General features: G+C 44.8%; 1 protein-coding gene across 9 annotated transcripts in view; it reads left to right on the top strand.

Moving 5' to 3' along the window:
• The window catches only part of LOC149341392 (major facilitator superfamily domain-containing protein 12-like), a 44,090-nt gene that overhangs the window by 16,301 nt on the left and 13,961 nt on the right, over positions 1–13,828 (top strand). For 8 of the 9 annotated variants that reach the window (XM_089543481.1, XM_089543482.1, XM_089543479.1 and 5 more), the window contains 5 exons: positions 51–208; positions 4,591–4,734; positions 5,612–5,853; positions 8,008–8,215; positions 9,839–9,974. In XM_089543481.1, the coding sequence (XP_089399607.1) occupies positions 4,670–4,734; positions 5,612–5,853; positions 8,008–8,215; positions 9,839–9,974 (651 nt within the window). In that variant the 5' untranslated portion in view covers positions 51–208; positions 4,591–4,669. The remainder of the gene's footprint in view (positions 1–50; positions 209–4,590; positions 4,735–5,611; positions 5,854–8,007; positions 8,216–9,838; positions 9,975–13,828) is intronic. The other variant, XM_089543485.1, reaches the window with a different exon arrangement.

The following is a 13,828-nucleotide window of genomic DNA, read 5'->3' on the forward strand; positions in this document are numbered from 1 at the left end:
ACTGATCGTTTTTCATGTGTGCTTCTTTTTGTTCTGCATTCGCCACGCAGGTGAAACTCGTGCCGCTTGAAGCTGGCTGGCAGCCATGCTGACACTGCTGAGTCAGCTTTCCGATACAGCGTGGTCGCCGCAGTCGCAACGTGCTGAACTTGGCAACCGGTGACAACAGCAGTTGTGCTTGACGAGCGGCGCGTCTTTCGTTTTTGAGGTACGAATTCGACTTTTTAACTTAGGCCGAATTCGCAACTTTCATGAACGATGGCGCCGCCTCGCGGCGCCCTCCGAATGCCGCGATGAGTGGATAGCGCGGCGAGCGGGCGAGCGTTACTTAGTTCGCGTGCGCTGTATTTTTCGTTTTTAAATTGTTCTGTTTGCACGCGGCATACTTGCAAATCGAAATGGATGTTTGTAAGGTGCACTACAGTCGGATACAACTTAAAAAAAACAGTTGTTAACACTGGGCCTCGGTCCGCGGCGCCCTGTATTACTCCGCTGGCCAAACGCGACTGTAAACGTAATCAGCTTTTTAATGTTTGACTAAATCAAACAATCCAAGTATCATAATTCTATAGTGGGATACAACTTAAAAAAACAGCAGTTGCTAACACTGGGCCGCGTTCCGCGGCGCCCTGTATTACTCCGCTGGCCAAACGCGACTGTAAACGTAATCAGCTTTTTAATGTTTGACTAAATCAAACAATCCAAGTATCATAATTCTATAGTAGGATACAACTTAAAAAAACAGCAGTTGCTAACACTGGGCCTCGGTCCGCGGCGCCCTGTATTACTCCGCTGGCCAAACGCGACTGTAAACGTAATCAGCTTTTTAATGTTTGACTAAATCAAACAATCCAAGTATCATAATTCTATAGTAGGATACAACTTAAAAAAACAGCAGTTGCTAACACTGGGCCGCGGTCCGCGGCGTCCTGTATTACTCCGCTGTCCAATTGCAATTGTAAACGAAATCAGCTTTTTAATGTTTGACTATATCAAACAATCCACGTATCAAAATAATAGAGCTCATAATTCTTTTTCTTGTTATAAGCTTCTTATTTAGGTAATAAGAAACGTTTAAGCAGCAGACTACTTTTTTGTCATGGAAAAATTCTGTGCGCGGAGGCTGAATGTGGGCGGAGCTTCACTGCAGACTTAAGTTGTATCAGACTATAGAGCTCACAACTTTTTCTTCTTGTTTACGTAAGAAGAAACGTTTAGGCAGGGGACTACTTTTTTGTCGTGGAAGAATTCTGTGCACGGAGGCTGAATTTGGGCGGAGCTTCACTGCAGACTTAAGTTGTATCAGACCATAGAATGAGCAGGCAGTACAGCAGCGACCGCAATTTCGTGTCGCTTACATTTCAGATCGTGCTCTGTGGAGTGACATGAGTCTGCACGCAATTGTTTGAAGTGAACGGCTGAAGCGAGAACCAATAATAAATTGCAAATTAGCAGACCAGCAATAAATCCAGTGCAGGAATACTGCGAGTACTCTCTTCTGCTGGAGTGTGTACAGCTTGCGTGCGATCATTTTGCATTCTTCCCGTGTTTTGATGATGTTGGGGGAGCGAGACGTGGTACTACTCTTGCCTTTGTTAGCTAATTGATAGCTTCATTAGGATTGGTGACAGGCGTATTTTTAATTTTACTTTTTTCTTGAGGAGTGGCGATGGAGTGCACTTGGCTGGTAATAAAATTTTGATCCATCGCCTAATCTGGATGGGCTGCTTAGTGGCGACCAATCTGCTTTTTCACTCCAAACTGTGGTTTCGTTCAAAACTTATCGGGTAACATAACATTTCTTCGTTGAGATTTTCTTATGGCATGATTCCCTATAAGCGTTTGAGTGCCACTTCCAAGTGAAAAAAAAAATTGAAAAATCAGTCATAAAGAAACTGACGCTTGTCGGGCAGTATTACAGGTTGCAACCTTCATTCTGGGTAACAGATCTGACATGCTTGCTTATGCAGCGTGCAGTCTAGCCACCGGACACGGCGGCTTTTGTCACAAAGCACTTAGAATGTATGAGCAAATAAACGCATGTCATCATGAAGTGCTTGCGGCACTTTCTATTTCCCATCTCTAAACAAAGAAAAATTTTGCATAAATTTAGGTATAGGTACAAGCCCTGCAGATTTAACACATGTGCTTGCAGCATGTTGTGAAGATATCTTATTTTCTTTGCTGTGCTCACCTCCATGTCTAGCACCACAAAATGAATCTCAGCTTCAAGATAGTTGCCACTGACCTTTAATGGGGTCAAGAAATCTGCACCCGGACAGTATCAGTTCACTTTTCTAAGCCAGAGCTAGCTTGCACCGAACAGACGATGCAATGAGAAAACTTGTTCTTTCATGACAGCGTGACAGGTGCAACACACCTCCTGTCGTGGTGTCTACACGGGAGAGGTGTGTTACACCTGCCAAGCTGTGGCTTCAGAGAGCTGAGCTTAATTGCAGTGGCAGAGCAATGTAGAAATGTACAGGAAGTATTTGCCGGATATCTTTTACTGGGGAAATCTCCAGCGCTGCGTCTAATTTCTGCCCTCAAAGCCGGTTGGGCAGCCGTGTTGGAGGGGTTTTCCTGTGCAGAGATGTTGACTTCCAGATTACTGCAGCCCGTCCATTATATAAGCGTGTACACTGTTTTTGCCCTTGTTTTGATGCCTGACTACTTAACTCCCTCACTATGCCTGACGACAATGTTACCACTAAACATGTTACATTGCCAGTGTTTACAACCGCTTCACGTTCTACAAAAGACAAATTTGTGACTCTCTCCTTCTCGCTCTCAGCCAATTGCAGGCTGATTTTTAAACTGAGCTTTTATTGCAAACACGAGGATCCAAAGTGGAATCAAAATAGAAACCGACACCGCTGTGGCTGCTCAATCCCCTCAAGGGCAGCCATATTCGTTTACCAGTAGCGCCTCTTATACCCCGTGAAAGTTGCGAATTCATAAGCTAGAATATATAAAATTTGTGCTTATTTTAATACTTATTGAAGAGATGCATGATGCTTAGAGCAAATGTAAATGTGTTCACACTGGCTGTGTTCAAAATGAGAGCAAGGAAACTGAGGCCACATAACCAACTTAAAAATTTTTTTTTGAAGCAGCAATAGCAAATGTTTTGAGTGTTTCATGAGGAAGGAAAGCCATAGTAATTGTAACAAGTGCTACAATTACAGCAGGTGGCATTGCTAGAACCCCACCTTCAGTTAAGGGATGAATTAAGAGTCCTTGGTGGGAAAGTGTTTCTTTCAACTGCATGGTTACATTTAACAAACCTGCGAGTTCTGTAAGAAATAAGGAACATCTAAGCTGTGGTTATTTTGCATAGGAAATCTGTGCACATTCTTAGAATGAGGAGTTGCAGCAATTAAAGGGGCAGACACAGCAGATTTTTCATTGTGTGCTTTTCCTTTCTTTCGAATGATGTGCCAGATAAACATGGATCACCACATTAAATTTTCCCAGGCACTGATTTGTGGATCACTCCCTGAAGGTGCTGTTGGGTTGGGGCAGTCCCATTTTGGACAGTGCATTTTTGTGGGGCTCTTTTTCGTTACAAAAATGGAGGTCAGCTTGGTTCTCTTAAGTAAACTCACTAGGAAAGGATGGAGATGTGAGCTGTTTTGGTGTCCTGGGTAGTCTTCTGTCGTTTTGGTTTGTTGTGAAGCCGTCGGATGACCAGTCGCACGAAGTGCTTCGTGTAGCCGTTGCGACAGAGATCAGCTGTCAAGCTCTGATCTGCCCTGTAGTCTGCAAGTAGTATAGCGGAAAGTTGGGCAAGTTGGATAACGTTCATGATGTAAAAAATAGCGCACAGGGAACACAAGGGACGGAAAGTAAACGACGCAGACAAGCGCTAACTCGCAACTGAGGTTTATTGCTGACGCGCGCAATATAAGGTAGTCACTTTAAAAACATAAAACAAAAACAACCACAAACAGTCCCTCCTCGAAAGACCAAGTCAGAGGAAAAAATTGAAATTGAAGCATCAGGCGCCACTCATCGCTATCAAAAAAACCGTTATCAAAAAAAGGAATTCAATGCAACGCTGAGGCTAAAAAATCGATTTCACAGTCTGCCAAGTTAACAGAGGGCTCACTGATACACGGATTCCGACATTTCCTAATATGGTATGCCTCCATTATCTCGCGTACACGCTGATCTCGATGTCTGAAAAGTATGACGGAGTTGCGAGTTAGCGCTTGTCTGCGTCGTTTACTTTCCGTCCCTTGTGTTCCCTGTGCGCTATTTTTTACATCATGCAAGTAGTATCTTTACTTCATGCTGTGCACTACACCGGTTACATTATCTTGGGGAGGTTCCTTTTTTTTTTTTCTCATTGCTTTCCCTATTATTTGTTTATGGAACCTACACATACCACCTAGGTGCTGATAGCATATAGGCCACCACAGAAGCCGCAGCCTTGAAATTTATTGTTGTCACATTATAAAGAAATTGTGGTCCAGTAATTGTGTGGCAACCATGTTTTATTGGGGCAGAATGGGAAAGCCTTGCTTATAGATGGCCATTGAGCACGTTTCAGAACCTTGTATGTGCTTTCACTTCTGGTCATTTCAGGCCGTGTTCACCAGTGCTTGTTCCTGAAGCACCGGAACAAGAGAGAGCAAAGCGAGAGCTCGTCCTCCAGCTGTGAAATATGGCGGACCAAACGGTTACAAGCTCCGAGGGCCCCACCCCAAGAACGCACCTCCTGCCTCTTAGGTAAAGCTATAACCTGATGGCACATCTAGGTGCAGTATACCAGCAGGGGCATTTAAGAATGAAATTTTTGAAGGCAGTAATTGTCAGGTTTTTGTAGCGCGGATGAAAGTAAGGGAAGTGCGTGAACATCGTGGTGAAATCCAAATCTGTCTGCTCCTTTCACCCTGGTGCTTTAATGGTGAAGAAAAATTGACTTTCTTTTTTGCAGGTAGCTGATTCAGTCTTACCACCTTTAAGCACTGGACAACTGTGCTCACAAAATGAGCAAGTTTTGTTATGACATAATTTGTATGAGGGACTTTCGGCGGTGTTTTCGGCATATCTTCTTTTTTTTTCCCTTTGTTTCCATGATTGCCCATTGGTGTTTTGTATACTGGCACTGAAACCTCACTCACTTTTGAGGTTGTGCCAGTTGTGGTCACATTAATCCAGGTTGGCTGACTCTTTGTCATTAGGGGGTGGTATTGGTAGTGTGATAGAGCTAGTACAGGTATTTCCTGCTTATACTTTCTGATGTTGACGAGGTCGACAAACGTTCATTTTTTGTATACTAGTAACTTCCAGGGGCAAGTTGTGGTTTGCTCTTTCACTGACGCAACAGTGAAACTGTTTAAACCTTCCAAACGAATGGTCCAGCTCCTCACACCGTATTGACCGCTGGAAGCTTGACACTCTGTCATGAGAGCACTGTAGGGCTGCATCCAGGTGCTATTTTTTGCCCTCTGGAAATTGCTGTAAAAATGACTTGTTCATTGAAATGAAACTTTCTGTGGTGTCTTGTGGCTAGAGCATGGATCCAGTGTGCCAAGGAGTGTGCAAGTGCGTCGCCAGCAAAAGCCGGTTGCCTGGCCCCCCTGTCTGCACCTGTCATTTGCAGGGTTCGGCTGGCCTACAGCGTCGGCCATGTGCTCAACGACCTGTGTGCCTCCATGTGGTTCACGTACCTGCTGGTGTACCTGACATTTGTGCGTCAGCTACGCCCCACGCTGGCAGGGGCCCTTCTGCTCATTGGCCAGGTGGCGGATGCGGTGGCGACCCCATTCGTTGGCATCGAGTCTGACCGGGATGACGACTTCTGGCTCTGTCACTACGGCCGCCGGAAAACATGGCATTTGATTGGTGCGTTGCCTCTTGCCAGCACTTCTTTTTTTGACTCCAGTTCAGTATCAAGCTTATTTTGGATATTATTTATAGTACCTACAGTTTACACTATGATATTCTTTTGTTTTATAGTACCAGGAGTATCACTAGGGGGAGGCACAAAACTTCATAAAAGAACCCCACAGTACTGAGGCAAACCACATCTTAGTAACATGTAACAGCTGCTAACAGTACACGGAAAAAAATGAGTATTTAAACAAACCTGTGTGTCAGTATTATGGACGAACCTTCTATCTGTGATCATTTTGAGAAGAAACGCAACGCGATTGCTATAAGTAATTTGAGGCACTAATTCCTGTTTGATTGTGATAAACGCTAAAGAATAATTTAAGTCATAGGTTCTTCTTGTGTTCGTTTAAAGGATACCAGTGTACCTCTTTTCGTATTGGTAGAGCTGAGAAAGTCCGCTGCGGTGGCTCAGTGGTTATGGTGCTTGGCTGCTCACCCAAAAGACGAGGGTTCGATCACTGCCTCGGCAGTTGTATTCCAATGGAGGTGGAATGCAAAAGTGTAGATTAAATAATCCCATGTGGTCAAAATTATCTGGAGCCGTCCACTATGGTGTCTCTCATAGTCAGAATCGTTTTGGGACGCTAAACCCCATAAACTAAAACTAAACCACAGCCCAGAGCCCGCCGCGGTGGCACAGTGGTTACGGTGCTCGGCTGCTGACCCGAAAGACTCGGGTTCGATCCCGGCCGCGGCGGCCGAATTTCGATGAAGGTGAAATTCTAGAGGCCCGTGTGCTGTGCGATGTCAGTGCACGTTAAAGAACCCCAGGTGGTCAAAATTTCCGGAGCCCTTCACTACGGCGTCCCTCATAGCTTGAGTTGCTTTGGGACGCTAAACCCCATTAAACCAAACTAAACCAAACCACAGCCCAGAAATCTGTCAACCTTACTCGTAGCATTATAGTTGCATCAACATGCACATGATGGAACAGGAGATATTTCCTCTCGGAACAAAAACCTAGTCTAGGAGTCCTCTAGTATACTAAATGTTTCATGTAACATGACCCAAGCTTTTAAAAAAAATGGAACTCCAATCATAAATGAAACCGACTGCATATCGCTAGCATCAACATGGCATAAGTCGGCCAGTCATATGAATACATATGATGCTGCCATGTGCATGTGTCATCTGCTGCAGGACTTCTTAAATGCTTGTAACTACAGAACTAGTTTTCTAGCAAGTGAAAAACTTTGTCACGATTAGTTTTGTGACTTATGCAGCACATTGTGAGCTGCTCTTGCAAAAGTGAAATTTACTTTCAGTTGGCATTTAATGCAAACGATGCTTGCATTAGTGTTGTCTTATAGTTTTCCTACTTGGCACCTGGGCTGACAGAGCATCCCTTACGCTGCGCAAAGGGCTGGTCACTTCTCTTTGTCATCTTCTTTACGTTCTAGAGGGCTTATTTCTTAAAGGTGCACTGAAGAGGAATCTGAACTTGTCTTTTTGCCGCGGGAACTCAATCTGCACGTTCCGAGCATTCTTAGAAACTTCGATTTATTGCCCTGTGTGGCTGATTTTTCTAATTAAATCGAATTAACGTCCGGCTCCCGCCTTTTTTTTTTAATTCTCTCTCGTACGGTGGGCGGAGTCGACCAACGCGTGGAGTGCCTTTCAGCCATTCCCACGGCGGCTTGCCGCTCTGCCATCGGCGGAGTAATACGTAGTAGTCCGTTGAAGCAAATAGTCCGCGCGTATTTTTATTTCTGCGGGCTTATTTTGCGGCTATATTATCTGCGAATGAAACTATTTATTCATGGAAACCTAAAAAACAAAATAAAGCGAAAGCAAAGCCTCTTTGGAGCTGGCTGCAAGGCACTCTACGCGTTGGTCGACTCCGCCCACCGTACGAGGAAGAATTAAAAAAAAAAAAGGCGAGAGCCGGACGTTAATTCGATTTAATTAGGAAAATCGGCCACTGAGGGCAATAAGTCGAAGTTTCTAAGAACGCTTGGGACGTGTAGATCGAGTTCCCGCGGCAAAAAGACGAGTTCAGATTCCTCTTCAGTGCACCTTTAAGTGTGCACACAATCAATAGCCATCTGTTGTCAGCGCTTTGCTCGGTGGCCAGTGAGAGTGCAGGGTCTGTCCGCAATGCAGGCACGGTGTGCGTGGTTGGCAGCTTCCCATTCCTGTTCACCAAGCCCATGGGCAACCACCCGAGCAGCCAGGAGGCGCAGTTTGTCTACTACGCAGCCTTCATCATCATCTTCCAGTTTGGATGGGCATCCACCCAAATCTCCCACCTGTCTCTCATCCCAGACATCACACCCATCCCCCACGAGAGAGTTGAACTCAACGCCATGCGGTGAGAAGAAAAACATCTGCTACATCTTATGTAGCCCTTGGGTACTGCCAATGGGCAAGTTGTACTTGAAAATGTGACTGTTGGTGGGCCTAGCTTTTGGAAGCTGGCGGACGTCAGCGCCATCTGTGGACTCTTGCACTGGCTATTAGCCATGCGTTTTTAGCTTTTTGTCAGCTCTGCAGTTCTTATTTGGCTGGCACAAATGGTGCAACGGTTTGTAGTGGTTAAAAAAGAGGGAGGCATTTGGCTCTGAATTGTGAAAGAAGGTGAAAAAAAAACTGATTCTTTGAAAATCACTGTATCCATTCGTATGCCCTGTTTTCTACGCTGTCCTGAAGTTAATTGCTGGAAACCGCCTGAAAGTACTGTAAAAAATTGTTTCACGAACCGCGGTAGGGAAATGCTTGAAAAATCGGGTGTTTTTGTCCATTCTGGTTTCACGAACCGCGGTGGCATTGCATATTGGGGGGAAATGCTCAAAAAATCGTAGTTTTTTTTTTTTTTTTTCAGTTCTGGTTGTCTGACTAGATGCTTGCCTTATGTAGCAGATTTCTTCGCAGCTTTTCTATTTTGTCTCTGTTTGTTTTGTTGTACTTGCAAAACTTTGCTTTATGTGATGAAATTCTTGCCTTGTAATTTTCGTGCATTGTAAAGTTTGGTGTGACACCTTGTTTATAATTTAGGCATGTCTGTGGCAACTGCTTTGTAAGGAATGAAAACAAAATTTGTGTAGTGGAAACAAAAAATCTAAAAATGTCATCACAAGCAGCATGTGTTCACAAATGCAATGAATGTTGAACTGGTTTTCACCACATTTTGTCTAGTCTGTAGGAGTTTCACAAGATGTAGAAGAGAAAAAAAATTACATTAAGAAAAGTTCTCCAGATAAAATGCTGAAATTTTGTGCTCTTAACTTTTAGAGCATTATGAACCCGCAAAAAAAGTTTTATCAAAATTCTTCAAAAAATAAGAAAGTTGGTGTTGAAAGCTGCGTCCCCCTTTAAATTTTCCGAGCATTTCGAGTGCCGAGTTTGTAAATGTGGGGCTTGTGGGAAGTCCTGCAGCATTACATGCACTGATATTGCATATGTTCTTCTGTTTTATGTTGTATTTGTAATAGTTCAGAAAAGGCTGTGACTAATATTGACTAATATTGTAAGTTTTTTTTTTCTCATCCAAATTTTCACACTGCCAAAGTCAGTTAACAAGAGTAGAGTCTCAAATTCAGAGCCAAACTCTGCTCTCCCTGCAAAATGGCAGCATGTATATATTTCTGTGTAAGAGAAAAAGAGCATGAAAGCTCTCAATCGAAAAGCAGATTTCGATGTGCTGCGCACATCGAAATCTTACTCTTCAGTGCTAAGCTTTGTGCATTAAATTAGTCATTCATTGCATTGTTGCTCATTAATTTGGTGTAATAGTACCGTCTCTTTCACAACTCCTCTTGAAACTGCTTTTGAAGAAGGTATTATTGACAACTTGCGATTCAAGAAACTGTTTCACTGCTTTTGTGACTCGCTAGGTCACTCTTGAAGATTACTTTAGGCCTCTGCCAGAAATTTTAATCTACTTATTTTGGCTTGCGTTTAATTTGTACTAACCGTTACTGTTTCTCTCTTGCAGCTATGCTTGCACTGTGGCAAGTAATGTGCTTGTGTACACGGTTACTTGGGCTGCCCTTGGAATATCGGGCACAGACCACGAAGCACAAGTGGGGCCTCCCGATGGTGACGTCTTTCGGGACATTGTCCTCATTGTGGTCAGTGCTCATCAGTTACCCTAAACCATGGCTCTGCTTTGCAGCTGCACATGCATGATTAATTGGGCCCCAACATTGCAGTTGGTAGCTGAAACAGTTTTATGGCATTCTGTTCTTGCTATTCCAACAAGTGTTGTCACTGCACTCAAAGATTGGACGCGTAATGTATTGCTTCTGTGTCACTGATAAAAATATTGACCTTTAAGAAAGAATGCTCCTTATCATAACAGCGTTAAGTTTGAAGCTTTCAGAAGCTGGCTGCCATGTGATGGTTGCATTTTCTCTTTTTGTTTATTTCTGAATCGCTGTAGTAGTGCTGAAAGTTGTCTTGTGTTGTGTTTTTGGAGTGAACACTACTTATACTTGTTAGCTGTATGGTGTAGTGGTACCATTAGCACATTTTAGTATCACTAACGCAGTGGTGTTGGTGGTGCTTGCAATTAATTCCTGTGTTTGCTTTGCACTTTTTAATTTCCGCTGAGAATGTTTTCTCCAAAGTTTTGCCCGTTTGTTTTCTCCGATGGGATGAATGCTGGCTTGATAAGTATGTCAACACTGACCAATTTAATACAGAAGTTAGAAGTTGCCGACCAATTTTTTGGTCTTGGCGGGACCCGAAAAATGGTCTGAATAATTACAGTCCAAAAAATTAGTGATTAAAGAAAAACGCTTTGCCTGAAAAACGGCTTCGGAAATCGCAAACTTTGTCGTTTCTTGTTTTCCGTTTGTAAGCAATAATATTAGACTGTATTCAGGCCGGAGTCAAGCTTTTATCATGTCCATAACACCTTGCGTCACCAATACCAGAATATGCAAAGCGGCGGTGGGCCATGCCATGAACACTCCATGCAAAGTGAGGACGGTGTTTCCTGGGGTAGTGACGGTCGCGAGTACTGAACCCACTGAAAGAAGAGGGTTCCGGCTGCACCCCTACACTCCATGTCCCCCATCTGCCCCGCACCACACGTGGCGACATCAAGGGCGTCCGCAGAATTTTTTGCAGGGGGGGGCCCCATTGGTTGTTGGTGCCGGAGGGGGGGGGGGCGCTTATATACGTAGCAAAAAGGCAGTATTTGCGGAGTAAATTTATTTATTTAAGAATAAATAAAAATAAGTAAACTACACACATTGAAAGAAAATTACAAACAGCAAATTAAAGCGCGGCTAGGAGAGATACAGTGGAGTTTATCAACGAAAAAACAATTGAAATTAATAAAAAATGCAAAAAGATACTATCACTTCGTGGAGAAGAGTGCTCAGTCTTGCTGCATACGTGTTCTCGACTCACCCGAATTGATGACCAGCCCACAGCACAATATGTTCACAAACACGCAACTACAGTCACTCAGTCAGTCTTCCTTGAACAGTAACTGTAGGCGCCTCGGATTTTTCTGGGCGAATTGCGTAATTACATGGGTGATAAATTCATTTCTGTGCTTCATTACACGCTCTCAGTGCACACTCATCATTCATATTGATTGGAAAAACTGTTGAACGAGTACGTTGAAAACAAAAGATGACTATATATACAACAAAAAGTTATTTACAAGATAAATGCACGCTCGCAGCTTCATACACCTCGCTCCACCTTGCTCGCGCATCCGTACAGTCGAGCAACCGCACACACACTGCTCGCCGCTCGTCGTTTTCTCGTCCGCTGTCTTGGTTGTTCTCACCTTCGTTGACAACCGGCCACTGAAAACACCAAAGCACAAAAGAGGCGAGCACACGTGCAAGGGCTTACTTGCCGCAATATCCCCGAATGCGCACTTTTGGGGTGAAAGGAACGCCGCGCGACTTCCGAGGGGAAGGGACACTCGCCACTCCGGTCGGAAAATTTGTTTTTGTGCTTTTATGGGGTTCAGGGCCCCAAAACGACTCAGGCTATGAGGGACGGAGTAGTACAGAGTTCCGGATAATGTCGACCACCTGGGTCTCTCTACCATGCACTGACACGCACAGTACATGGGCGCTGTTGTGATTTGAGGCCCAGCCAGAGGTGACAGGCGAGCCAGGCAGGCGCCATCGGGCTGCGTTGACCAAAGGCGCTGGTTTTCGGAGAAGACGCAAGGAACGCTGGTGTGGGGGCGCCTCTGGAGACTGTGTCGCCATGAACAAAAGCAGCTAATCCCCTTTGCCGAAAGTTCTGAAAGCGGCGCTTCTATCGAACTGCGCTCTCCCGTGGATCGGAGGAGACAGCGAGCGGCGGCGGCGCCAACACATCGCCCACTTGCCCCTGAGCAGCCCGACAAAGCGAGGGTGGACACGGCTGATTTGTCCTTCCCTCCTCAAGAATTGATCGGTGGCCGGCGTACGAAGGCGAAAACAACATGCCCTGTGCACTGTCTGCCTCCATGTCGCTATCTCTCTAGAGATCAAAGAAACAGACACCCATCTCAAGACGGCTCGAAACACATGCTCGCTGGTGCCGCTGCATGTCTGCAACTGGTCGCCCTTCAGCAGAGCTGACGGTGGCGTGGTTTGAAAACGGCGGAACGACGCGTGCCCGGACGCGGCATTTCGCAGATGTGACCCAAAGCGTGGAAGCGGGTCTGCTTAAGCCTTTTGGCTGAGCGCACCACCGCCCCTGGCGTGCGGCCATCACTCACGGTTCGAGTGAGTGATTTTCCAGCGGGGTGCGGCCGCCCCCCCTGCCCCCCCCTCCGGACGCCCATGGGCGTCATCTAAGTTGCTGTCCTGTTTTCACGACACGATCGCGCTCTTCTTTGTAAGCCACTCTGATGGCAATAAGGAGTTTGGCATTAACTCAGTCAGCAACAACGAGGTGCAAATAACCGGGCCTATCCTAGCCAGTCCGTCCAATTGCCTCTGTTTAAATCCAAGGTGGCTGGTTGTTTGTGACGACAGTGCCCTCTTGCGTATACGTTAGGTTGAAAAACGAATTTGCGTTCAGAAAAACGATCTCCACAGCTTTCCTGGCTCTTATTTTAGACTGAAAAGTCTAACTTTTGGACTCCGCAGGGTCCGGAATATCGGTCGTGGATATGTGTGCGTTCCTGTGAGATGTCTTATGGTTCCCCAATAAAGTCTGAAATATTGTGCCTAAATTATTGGAGTCCACAAAATTGGTTGGCTGCTATGTGTTTCTCCAGGAAGTTGGAGGAGTACTAGCACTAGTGCATGACGGCCTTTGTTCATGTTATTGTTCTCTTTCATGCATTGGACTGAGTGGCTTGTAGCGGGCTGTAGATGGCCAGTTTTATTGTGTGTGATGCTGATGGCATATTTCTTAATTCAGAGCACATGTGTGCCCTGTGGTTTCTGTTCTAACCTCTGAGTTCATTACTTTGATGGTAAATATCAGTTTACTCCTGTGCTCCTACAGTTGCAATGGCACTGTGTACATGGTCGTAGACCTATTGTGCTCTGCTTCGCTTGAAAAACCAGTAACCATTGTTTTTCCTTTGGGCATTTTCACTTGTAATTCCAGTGTTCATTTGTGTACGCATTCTTATCATCTCACAGTTGTGATGATGACCATTCCTGACAGGCAACTTGATATTGTTTGAGATGGAAGCACGGCGTTTACTCAAATGTAATGGACGTTTTTTTTGTTGCTGATAATACCAGTGAAAGACCACCCTCAGATTATAAGGAATTTAAAGGTGTTTGAATAGTACTTTTCCCAAACCAAATCGAAAAGGAATAGTTTGGCTGAGAACTGAATCGAATGCAAATTGAATGCAAATCGAATACGAATTGAATAGTTCGAGAACTTAATCAAGCACGAATCGAATATTCTGACGGATATTCGCTACTTGTGCAAATATTCAGTGAGCAATCATGAGGAACAGCAAAGCGCTGCTTTCGTAGTTATAGCTGTATCCGTTAAA

Source organism: Amblyomma mixtum, chromosome 5, assembly GCF_055824585.1.
Source record: "Amblyomma mixtum isolate Tamu chromosome 5, ASM5582458v1, whole genome shotgun sequence".
In the NCBI taxonomy this organism is placed as follows: Eukaryota; Metazoa; Arthropoda; class Arachnida; order Ixodida; family Ixodidae; genus Amblyomma; species Amblyomma mixtum.